The sequence below is a fragment of the Sceloporus occidentalis genome, unplaced genomic scaffold, assembly GCF_023333645.1.
Source record: "Sceloporus occidentalis isolate IW3139 unplaced genomic scaffold, rSceOcc1.0.p SCAF_14, whole genome shotgun sequence".
NCBI classification, from domain to species: Eukaryota; Metazoa; Chordata; class Lepidosauria; order Squamata; family Phrynosomatidae; genus Sceloporus; species Sceloporus occidentalis.
In genome coordinates, this window is record NW_028316994.1 from 11,840,370 (window position 1) to 11,852,461 (window position 12,092).

Sequence of the window (12,092 nt, forward strand, 5' to 3'; positions counted from 1 at the left end):
TCTCTATCACTCTGATATCCTTTCCCTTACTTTCTCACTGACAACCTCCTTTTCTTTCTCTTTCTGACACCTTTCTCTATCCCCCTCTCTCAGATCCCTTTTCTTACTTTCTGCCTGACACCCCTTTCTCTCTCTTTCTGACACCCCTCTCTTTATTCTCCTGAGACCCCCTACCCTCCCTCCTTCCCTCTCTCTCTCTCTCTCTCTCTCTCTCTGATATCCCTGTCTCTTTCAACAATGACGATAGTTCTTCCCAGTTGCTCTTATTGCAGCTTCCACCTCAGTTTCTAGAATCTGGGGTTCATCTTGATATACTGCTTAATTCCACCTGTCAATCATCTCCCCCTCCCCCCCACATCTCTTTCTCATAGCTCTTCTGTGCATTGCAATTCAGTCAACGTCTTTTTATTCACATACCACCCTATACAATATATATAGGAAGGGAGGGACAAGAAGGAAGGATGCTCTGGAATCATATATATATATATATATATATATATATATATATAAATTCCAGAGCTTCCTCCATCACTCCATAATATACACATGCATGCACACAGTGCATGTGTGTGTATGTGTATATGTGTGTGTGTATATATATATATATATATATATATATATATATAAATTCCAGAGCATCCTTCCTTCTTTGCCTCCATCCCTCCATCATTCATTCACACACACACACACACAGTGTGTATACACACACACACACACCCCTCATATGTCCGATTCCCGAGCATCCTTCCTTGCCCTTTCCCCATCCTATTTATAAACTCAGAGAGACACACAGCCTGCGATTCCTGAGCATCCTCCTGCCTTGCTCTTGCTCGCTCTCTCTGCCTGAAGCCCGAGCATCCTTCCTCCCCTGCTCTCCCTCCCTCCCTCCCTCCCTCCTTCGTTGGGGAAGAGAGGGATGCAGGGCGGGAGGAGGAGGAGGGGGCTCTCCATTGGCGCAGGGACGGACGGAGGGCTGCTGCTGCTGCTGCTGGGCCTTCCTCCTCCTCCTCCTCCTCCTCCTCCTGCATCCGGTCCCTGCAAAGCGAAAGTCCTTCCCTGGCGGCGAGCCGGAGGCGGCGGCGGCGGCGGCGAGGGGCTGCTGGGTCCCTGCCTGCCTGCTGCCTGCTTGCCTGCCTTTGGGCCGGGGCCTCTGCTGCTGCTGCTGCTGCTGCTGCTGCTGCCTCTCCTCCTGGGGCTCCGGCCTTGGGCAGAAGGCCTCCCAGGCTGGAAGAAGGGCAGCCTGGAAGGGGGGTCCGGCCATGGAGGGCCACGGAGGAGGAGGAGGAGGAGGAGGACGGGGGAAGGGGCCCCCGAAGAAGAAGGAGGAGGAGGAGGAGGAGGATGAGCGGGAGGCAGCAGAGGCAGCGGCAGCAGCAGGGGAGGGCAGCCCGGGCCCACAGCCCCCCACCGGCCCCAACCCCTTCGTCCACGACCTCCGCCTCAGCCCCCTCCAGAGGGCCAAGGTCAGCAGCTGGGGGGAGGGCGGAAGGGGGGCTGGGAAGGAAGAAGCAGAAGGGGGCCACCGCAACCCCCTTTCCTTTCCCTTCCCCTTCCTTCAGTCCCTTTCTTTTTTCTTTCGTTCTTTCCTTCCTTCTCTGACTTTCCTTCCTTCGGTTCCTTCCTTCCCTCTCTTTCCTACCTTCTCTTTCCTTCTTTTCTTCTTTCCATCCTTTTCTGTCCTTCTCTCTTTCATTCCTTCCTTTTCTTTCTTTCTTTCTTTTGTCCCTTCCTTCCTTTTCCACCTTTCTATCTTTCGTTCTCTCTTTCCTTCCTTCCTTCTCTTTTTTCTTTCTTTCATTCTTTTTCCCTTCCTTCTCTTTCCTTCCTTCCTTCCTTCCTTCCTTCCTTCTCTTCTCTTTCTTTCTTTCTTTCTTTCTTTCTTTCTTTCTTTCCCCCAAAGGTCCTCTTGCAGGGCCCAGTGGGGTTTCAGGGTCTCCTCAGAAGATGAAGGGACTTGGGGGGGGGGAGTGGAGTGAGGGGAGGTGAAAGAGACCTGGGGGCTCTTTGGGGCCCCTCTGGAGTTGGAGGCCTCCTCCCTTCGCCCCTCCTGCCTCCTGCCCTAGAGGCAAAGCCTTGGCCCTGGGAGGCTGGCCATGGGGATGGATGAGGGAGGATTTCATGGGGGTTTCATCTGGAGAACACCGCCCCCTCCCTTTGGCTGTGGTTGTTTTGGATTGGGCTCCTTCAATGGGGAGCCATGGGGGGGGGGATGGTGTTTCTCTTGCTTTGGCTTTGCTGTCAGAAATGGGGAGAGGGCTGTGGGTTACTTGGAGGTCTCTGGTGCACATCATGGGGCTGAGGCCCAAGAAGGGCTGGGAAATATTCTAGGAAGTAAAATATAATGTAACAGGGGGGAATATATATCATATAAAGGGCTGTTATTGTTGTTTTAAAAGCAAAGACCCTCAACTCCAAATCCCAGAGTTTTGGAGAAGCAGCAATAGCTTCCTCATTGGGCCTCCATGAAGCCCCTATTATTGCACTGAAGAGAGTTGAAGAGGGCAGAGTGGGGGGCATGGTCTGGGGGGGAAGGTTGCAATGGGGGAGTTTAGCCACACTTCTGCAAGATTCCTCATGATTCCTGGTTTTTCACAGCAGGGCAAGACTGGCCCTATAAATCCTGTATTGTTCCATCTCATCCAAGGCTTTGAGAGAGCATCTACAAGGGACAATTGGGTTTGTAACCTATCTTGGATCTTCCTGCATGGCAGGGGGTTAGACCTGGTGACCCTTGAAGTCTCTTCCAACTCTAGGATTCCATAGGATTTTGGCTTTGGGATTGGATGGTGTCTGAGTGAGGTGGGCCTACTGTCACTTGGGGGTCTTCCTCAGATTTATAGGGGCAGAGTGAGGTTGGCAGGGCCTTTGCGGTGTATTCTGGGTGATTATGCAGTCCTTTCGCCAGCACTGGGGCTTCTGTTCAGGGTCAAGGTTTTCTTCAGGGCAAGATGAACAAAAAGGAAAACAGAGATCATAACCCAGGAGTGTGAAGGAATCTTGGCAGCCTTTATGGGAACAATGTAAAATGCTTCAATTTGGGGGGATAGGACCCCCTATAAGGGGAAATGTGATACTAGATTGAGGGAGTGGGCTTGGCCTGAGTTTCCCTTGGAGTTGTGGAGGGAGACAGAGAAGACAAGCTAATGCCTCTCCTTTCTGCAGCTTTTGCTCTAGCCATGCGGCAGTGTCGCTGGAGGGAAGTAGCAGGCAATGAAGAATGACAGAGGCCATTCAGACAAGGCTGATACATGGCTGTTTCCAAGTCCTGCAGCTAGGCTCCGAATCCTAGTGGTTAGAGGTAATTTAAATCCACAACCAACAAAACGCAGGTCAAGGATCGGATTCTTCTAGCAGCCCTTTTGCCTGTGTTGCCTGCTTCCTTGCTTCTGCATTTGGTCTTCCAGTTGTTAACCCACAACCTTGGCAACCGACACAGAAGCAGTGAGGCTTTTTTTCTTCTCCTGCGTCCTGCCTTGTGTCCTTTATTCAGACTAGACCCCATCTCCTTCCCTGGTTTCCCCCTCCTGCCAACAAATTTCAGTCAAGAAAGTCATGGATCTTGAGTTTCCAATAGGGCACATAATAATAAGATGTTCTGGAGGTCTCTCTTTCATAGATCTGCCAGCTGACTTGACAACAATTGACAACAAATATAAGCTCTGTGTTAGCTTGCCCTGCCGTAACTCTGATCCAAAACACACTGCAGGAATAATGCAGTTGGAGACCCCTTTAATTGCCCTGGCTCAGTGCTAGGGAATCCTGGGAACTGAACTTTATTGGGGACCCGGATCTCTCTGACAAAGAAGTCTAAATGTCTCACAAAACTACAGCCCCCAGAATTCCCTAGCATTGAGCCAGGGCAGTTAAAGCCATCTCCAACTGCATTATTCCTGCAGTGTGTTTGAGACCCTCGAGCCTTGCAGCCAACCGAGTGATATATAGTCCTATTTGTGCCTGGCAGCTGGGTGGGTTTCAATGGGATGCTTAGTCCTCTTATTGCTAGGAGATGGAGACGTGGGATGCATTATTGAATCCAGGCTGGGAGCAAGGAGGGAAACAAAATAAAATAAATCATATTCAAATGACAATCACCAACTTCGGTTGCCACTTCTAACTTGAAAACACTTGATCCCTTCTGATTTGGGAAGTTGAACAGGAGGTCCCTGGTGTTCTCTGGTGGTCCAGCAGCAAACAAGTCTGAACCTATTCAGTTTCAAGCTTGTTTGGTGCAGGAATGGGAGACTACCAAGGAATACCAGGGACCTCCAAGTGGAGCTAGGGAATAATCCTTCCTGAATCCCTACAACATTGCTGCCAGTCAGAATCAACAACTCTGGACAATCTGGGCCAACAGTGTGACTCAGTATAAGGCACCTTTCAACTGGGTTTATGCATTTCAGATCTCTTTCACTTTAGTTTAAGAGCTTGGGGTGAGGAGAGACTCAGAGAGAGCCCAGCTATCTTTGTAAATGGCTCTTTAAAAAGAATGAAAGGACAAATCCTTTCCCCAAAGTGCTTGCAGTTGGGGGGTTGGGGCAAACAAGAAAGAGCAAAAGAAAGGAAGGGAGGTTTATTTACTTGTAACACTGATAGCCTATGTTTTTCAGTGAATTCAAAGTAGCATACATGGCTCTCCTTCTCCCTACTTTGTCCTCACAACAACAAACAATCTACGCTGTTGAAATAATGAACCTTAACACCTCTTTAAGTGCTGTAGCTCCATGGAATCCTGGAATTTGTAGCTTTACAAGCTCTTTAGCTTTTGCTGCCAAAGATGCCTAACTATAAATCCCAGGATTCTATAGTTCCATCACTACCTTTATTGAGTTTCTTGTGGGGGGGGGGTATGACAGATAAACTGGTGTCAAAATGCATTACTTCTACAGTGCAGATGCATCCCCTATGAAATAGGTCTCCCAAGGTCAGCCAGTGTGTTTTATGGCTTAGTACAGAACAGAAGTTGCCTTTTTTTTATTTCACAAGTCCTGATCCAACACTCTGACCACTACCTTGCACTGGCTTAGGTAAAAGGATTAGGAGGTCGTGTGAAAAACCTTGGGGAGAAAGTGAGTAATGGGGAATATTTTGATGGAAACAAGAAAACATAGTTGTTAAATATCCCCCTTTCCCTCCTCCTTCTCCCTCTTCCATTATTATTAAAATCAAAATTAAAAAGAGAAATGTGCAAAGACAATGCTATGTACTTCCTGGTTAACTTCCAGCCATTTGCCAAAGTGTGTGTAAAAATGACAAATGTACAGACCTTAAGCATAACATATGAAGGTTTTATTTTTGGATTACAGCTTCCAGGATCCTTCAAACTGGCTTGCAAGGGGGGGGGGGATGTGGGATTTGTAGTCCAGAGATAGAGAGAAAGAGAGAGAGCTCTTCCAAACTCTGATTCTAACTTTAAACACATTTCTAGAGATAGATCTATTCTGGTGGAGCCATGGGGTCTTGTAAGTCAGCCTCTTGTAGCAATTGGACTAGGACTATGGGTAACCAGATTTCCTCCAGTCCTTGCTCAGCCCCAGAAGCCCACTAGCTGACTTTGACAAGAATAAATCTTGCCAAGAGTGCCTATGACAGGGTCACCATATGTTTGAGAGCCAGTGTGATGTAGTGAACGTTGGACAAGAATGCCAGGAGATTGGGGTTCAAATCCTAGTTCAGCCCTGGAAACCCACAGGGTGACCTTGGGCAAGTCATTCTTTCTCAGTCTCAGAGGAGGGCAATAGCAAATGTCCCTGAACAAATCTTACAGTGAAAGCCCTGGGGCAGAGTTTTCATAAGTTGCAGTTGACCGAAAAGCACAAAATTAGAACAACTGCAGCAGCAGCAGCATGGGGTCATGTTAGTTGCACAGCGGACACATCCATGCAGCGTACGACAGCATCAGCAGGAAGGGGGGGAAAGGGCAAATTCAGGGCAAGGAACTGAAAATAAAGTGGACAGTATTGTGATACATTTATATATTGCAACCACCTTTGGAATGCTGTGTACAGTTCTGGTTGTTCCGTCTTTGAAAGGGATACTGTAGAGTTAAAGAAGGACGTGCAGAAAAAGGCAGCCAACAATGGTTATTTGAGGAGGAGAGTTTCCTTCTGCAAGGAACAACTAATGAATTGAAAAGAGACCCAAAGGGTAAGGGTAGTCCCGCAATGTATGTGTATGGGGGGTTAAGGAATTGAGAAGAGACCCCCAACAGATAGGGGAAGCAGAGCTCATGGGAGAGCAATGAGCTAAGGCAACCTTATTGTGGGGTTTCTTAGCATGATTTGTTCAGGGGAGGTTTGACATTGACTTCTCTAAAAAACTGAATTTCAACACAGAGAAATGTAAGGTACTGCACTTAGGGCAGAAAAATGAAATCAACAGATATAGGATGGGAGACACCTGGCTGAATGAAAATACATGTGAAAGGGATCTGGGAGTCCAAGTAGACCACAAGTTGAACATGAGTCAACAGTGCGATGTGGCAGCTAACAAGGCCAATGTGATTTTAGGCTGCATCAATAAAAGTTTAGTGTCCAGATCAAGGGAAGTAATAGTGCCACTCTATTCTGCTCTGGTCAGGCCCCACCTGGAATATTGTGTCCTGTTCTGGGCGCCACAATTTAAGAAGAACATTGAGAAACTGGAGCGTGTCCAAAGGAGGGTGACCAAAATGGAGAAGGGTCTGGAAACCATGGCCTATGAGGAACACCTTAGGGACCTGGGGATGTTTAGCCTGGAGAAGAGAAGGTTAAGAGATGATATGATAGTCCTGTTTAAATATTTGAAGGGATGTCACATTGAGGAGGGAGCAAGCTTGTTTTCTGCTGCTCCAGAGAACAGGATCCGGAGCAATGGATGCAAACTGTAGGAAAAGAGATTCCAGCTCAACATTAGGAGGAACTTCCTAACAGTAAGGGCTGTTCGACAGTGGAACAAACTCCCTCGGAGTGTAGAGGAGTCTCCTTCCTTAGAGGTCTTTAAATAGAGGCTAGATGGCCATCTGTCGGGAATGCTTTGATTTAGATTTCCTGCATGGCAGGGGGTTGGACTGGATGGCCCTTGCGGTCTCTTCCAACTCTATGATTCTATGATCCTCCTGAGGCTGAGAGCATGCGACTTGCCCAACCATCACCATCACCACCTCCTCCTTATTCCACCAACCATCATGAGCAGGTTGGGTATTCTTGGAGTTGCAGTAAAAAAAAAGATCTTTCCTATTTTTACATGTTCATAATCAAAGCACTGCATGTTAACCAAGGAATAACATATCCAGCTACTAGCCTGTGTAAGTAGCTTGTCCATGCTATGAATGTAATGCATAGCAAGGAAGATGAATGAATCTTCTAATGAGATACTAGAACAAGGGGTCACCCAGAATTTCGGAAGGACATCAGATTCATGAAAGAAAGTACAGCCTATTGAATATTTCTACATTTTGTTTTATGTTGATGGCCTGCTTTTCTCACAATGAGCTCAAGGCAAAATATATGACTGTTCTCTTTCCTCTTCATCCTCACAAGTACCCTATGAAGTAGCTCAGGCTGGAGGAGAAATTTGTCCAAGGTGAAGTGAGTTTGATAGCTGAACAGTGTACCTGTATCTCTCAAAGCCTAGGTTCATCTAGAAACAGTGCAGTTTGACACCACTTGTCATGGCTCCATCCTACAGAATCCTGGGATCTAGTTCCTTGTGGCACCAGCATTCTTTGGCAAAGTAGGCTGCATAGGATTGCATAGGATGGTGCTACAGCACTTAAAGTGTTGTCAAAGTGCATTATTTCAACACTGTAGATGCATCCTCAGTCCCCTAATGCTGCTTTTTGGGGGGATTAATGGCCTTGAGATATGCTGATGGCCTTGCTGTTGTTGTTGTGTACCTTCAAGTAGTTTCTGACTTATTGTGGCCCTACTGCGGGGTTTTCTTGCCAAGATTTGTTCAGAGGAGGTTTGCCATTGCTTTCTCGAGGCTGAGAGCATGTGACTTGTCCAAAGTCACCCAGTGGGCTTCATGGTGGAGCTGGGAATTGAACACTAATGTCCAAAGTCAGTGCCCTCAAACTGTTAAAAAGGGGATGATGTTGAATCAGATAGAAGACAAGCAGGCCAAGGAATTTGCCAAGATATTTAAATGAAGCCTCCACATTCAGGGCAATCTTCCAAATGTTGGCTGCAGCCAAGACAAGTAATGGTTGAGAGCTGCCATTCCCATTTCTTGCTTGTGAGCTTCCTAGTAACTACAACTTCCAGGCTCCCCCAACCAGCGGAGTTAACAGCCGTACTGCCTGGGTGGCTCTCGGAGTTATAGTCCAAAAAAGCCTATGTTTTCCCAGCTCTCTGCTGGGCCAGATAGCCAATGTCTTGATCCAGTGGTATAGCTGCTTGCAACTTGGCCCCCCAATAAGAGTACTGCCTTCTCAATGATATTTGCCTTAAGTCCCCAAATTTCTAGTACTGTACTGCAATAATTTATGATTTCAGTTTAGCATTTAAAAATAGAAATTTAGTTTAGCTATCCAGAGAAAAGGGGCAGGCAAAGTTACCAAGGGAACGCAAACACAGAAAACGTAAAGAGTTCAGTTGTTTTTCATAGCCTCACTCTCTGAAATGTTAGACATTTGGGGACTGTTAGGGGTTTGAGTGTTGGACTACTAGAACTCTGGAGACCAGGTCTCAATTCTCAGCTTGCCATGAAACCCATTGAGTGACGTTGGGCAAGTCATGCTCTCTCAGCTGCAGGGGAAGGCAATGGCAAGCCTCATCTGATCACATCTTGCCAAGTAAACCCTGATAGGTTTGCCTTTGGGTTGCTACAAGTCAGAAATGACTTGAAGACACACAACAAGAACAAAGTGAAATTTCATTGGGGGAACAATACTGTTATTTGGAGGAGCAATGCCTTTATGTCCCTACCCCCCCCCCCCCAGCTACACCCCTGGCCTGGTCCAGTTGTTGTCTTCATCTTCCACTTTATTACATTTGTTAGATGACATTTCCTAAAGCAAGACTCGTGCTGCTTTAGAACAATTAATAGATGTAAGAGTCGAAAGCAAAAACAATTACGTTCTTAATGCCTTGGGAGGTACTGCGTTTGCTAGCCCCCACTCTCATCCCAAGAGCTTGTGGCATGGTTTAATTTCCAAACCGAGTGGATGCCAGAACTCAGATCTCCTTGGAAAGCGGCATACTGTGACCTACCCTCAAAGAGCTGTATTTTAATCCTCAAATCTGCTAGGCCTGGTTGTGGATGCTGCTGAGCAAAGAGGGGTGCAGGATGGTTTGATTTAATTCGGTAATTTTAAATCATGATTCACATCACTGATCAGGATGGGAGGGAGATCCAAGAAAGAGGATTTAACTCGAGTTCCATGCACCATGTATCTCCATCGAATAAATAATGCATACTAATTGGTTAATCTAAACATTAAAAGAGGTTAATTTGTAACTGAATGTGTTACACTTTTTTCCTGTTGCAGTTACTGTCTGTTTCACTTCTCTTGCATCTAGTTGTTTCTCTGTTTTGTACCAATTCCTGGCCCCGCCTTGAAAAGGAAAGGCCAGTTCACTAAACCTCAAAAGATTTTTTAGCTGTTTGGCTTTGACAATAAAGGACTTGGAAGGGAGGGTGGAGCTGTTGGTTTATTTCAAAAGGCAGAAAAGATATGCCCTTGTTTGCTGAAGGAGAGTAAATATCTGTGGTTTGAGACTTGAGGATACTGCAGAAAAGAGAAAAAAAGGGAAAGAAGGTTAAAAATAGGAGCATACAGATGAATAGCATTATCTGAAGACTAAATCTATGATATGACCTTGCATGCCTGAGGTGATAGGCCTCTTAGGACAGCTATTTGCACTTCCAAAACCAGGGCTTGGAAATGTTACTTTTTAAAACTGCAACTCTCAGAATCCCTAGCCAGCATGGTCACTGAGGTCTGGCCCAAAAGAGGCCACCTTGGATCTTGCACAAGGAGAAAAGTGATAGGATAAATAGAGAAGAGAAGAGAAGAGAAGAGAAGAGAAGAGAAGAGAGCCATCACCCAAAAAGGACAGAGGAGCAGGGAGGATACTGATTATTTTAATGTTTATGTGTGTTCATGCATATGAAGAGATGCAATTTCAGAAAGGGTTTCCTTGATTTAAATTGATCAGTGTATATTTTGAGGGAAGGCTGAAACCTGTTGACCCATATTCCTGATCATTTTGCTGGGGGGGGGGGCAACTCAAGGCTCTGGCCTCTGATTCTTTACAAGTTTGGCATCTTTAAACCAGACTTGAACCACGAAGGCTTTCAAACAGAGAATGCTTTCAGACAGAGCAGTGCCTTTGTAAACTAGGACTCATGGTAACCTGAATGCTTCTTGCTCTCCCCCCCCCCCCTACACACACACACCTCTTACTCTTACACACACACACACACACACACACACACACACACACACCAGTTACCTAACCTAAGCCTGCATATAATAATTTGCCAGCTAAGACACCACGTCACGCTTTTGATGAAATGAACCACAAAAGCTTATTCTGACTAAAACGTATTCATCTTAAAGGTCACACAAAGCTTTTTGCTGATTTGGTTTCTACTGATTAGCTTCACCACCTTCACTGGAAAATATCTTATCTTAGGATCCAAGCCATGTCTCCTGCGGTTTTTTATCTGTAAAACCAAAGCTATCACTCTGTGTATACTGGTGTGAGTATAACATTTCCTGGTTTGACAAACCATGTTCTAGCAGCTGGGAGTCACCTCTTCCTTTCTTCTCACTTTAATGTCTTTGGGCCTATCTGTTGATCCTCCTTATCTTAACAGCTCCTTGTTAAGTCCCAAAATAGGGAACCCTAGGTTATAGTCATATATGCTCACTGAGGTGCCTTGTTGATCTCAACAGGACTTATTTCTGAGTAGGCATGTAAAGGACTAACTGCAATTTTACTACTTAGGATTCATACCCACAGTGCTGATATGAGAACATGGCTTACATTCCTGTTACCCTGAATCTAGATCCCAGGCTGACATTGAATATGTACCAGTTCTTTGGTTTCTGTGGGGCCAGTTGTAAGTGCACACTGCAAATGCAATCACAATGACATAAGTAGTTTTCAGATTTAAAATGGTTTTTAAATTTGACAGAAACAATACAATTTACTCTGCACAAAAACCAGCACATAGCCAGTCCCTAAAAGTGCCATGAACCTCACAAAACACCAGAGAAATCTTGCTGCTCAACAGTTATAGTAAGCAACATCAAAACCCTAAATGAAAATACAAAATAGATATAAACAAATAATACAAAGTTCAAGATAGGGAGTTTACCTTTCTGTTCCCATCTGAATCCACACATTTAAAATCATATGACCTAATTGAAAGTGGCAAGGGCCCAGGTCTTATCCTGACAAATACAGATCCTCTTCCCTCTAGCTCTCTCTCCAAACTGAACTATGTACACAGACACAAAAACACCTAGTAAAACCAATAATTCATAGGGATTACAGATACAAACCTACTTGTAATCTACACACATTGAAGTTCAACTTTGTAGAAAACTTTTAATGTAGGTTGAAGGCCTACCTATTAGAGGTGCTTTAATTTTTGCACTGGAAGGAAGTTAGACTCACTAGATGAACACTAGGTCACCTTCAAACTCTACAATTCTGTGATTCTTCCTGGTCCACTTTGACTTCAAGTAAAACCTCATGCTGAATGCAGATTTGTACCCAAACATCCATGGTCCTCTGGTCACTGGTTCTCAAACTTTTGTTCTCCAGATATTTTGGATTTCACTTATCAGAATCTGTGACCAGTGGACAAGCTGTTTGAGACTTTTGGGAAGTGAAGGACAAAACACATGAAAGGCCAAAGTCTGAGAACTGCTGTTCTGTGCTTGCATTTGAGAATTTTTGTGAGTTTTTGTGGTGGTGGTAGAGTAATTCTCCATGGAAGGGAAGACTATAATAAACCAGTTCAGGATGCAACATGCATCCAGGCACAATGTGTGGTGCACGGCCAAAGGCAATACACATCTGCAAGCTCTGACACTGCAAGAACAACTCTGCATCTGCAGCCTTGAACTGAAAGCTGATGTTCCACATTGGACAAAA

General features: G+C 45.5%; 1 protein-coding gene across 1 annotated transcript in view; it reads left to right on the forward strand.

Moving 5' to 3' along the window:
• Positions 1-1,084: 1,084 nt before the first annotated feature.
• Positions 1,085-12,092, forward strand: part of LPCAT4 (lysophosphatidylcholine acyltransferase 4) — a 35,035-nt gene continuing 24,027 nt past the window's right edge. Inside the window, exon 1 of the mRNA XM_089480945.1 lies at positions 1,085-1,463. Within this exon, the coding sequence (XP_089337071.1) occupies positions 1,260-1,463 (204 nt within the window). The 5' untranslated portion in view covers positions 1,085-1,259. The remainder of the gene's footprint in view (positions 1,464-12,092) is intronic.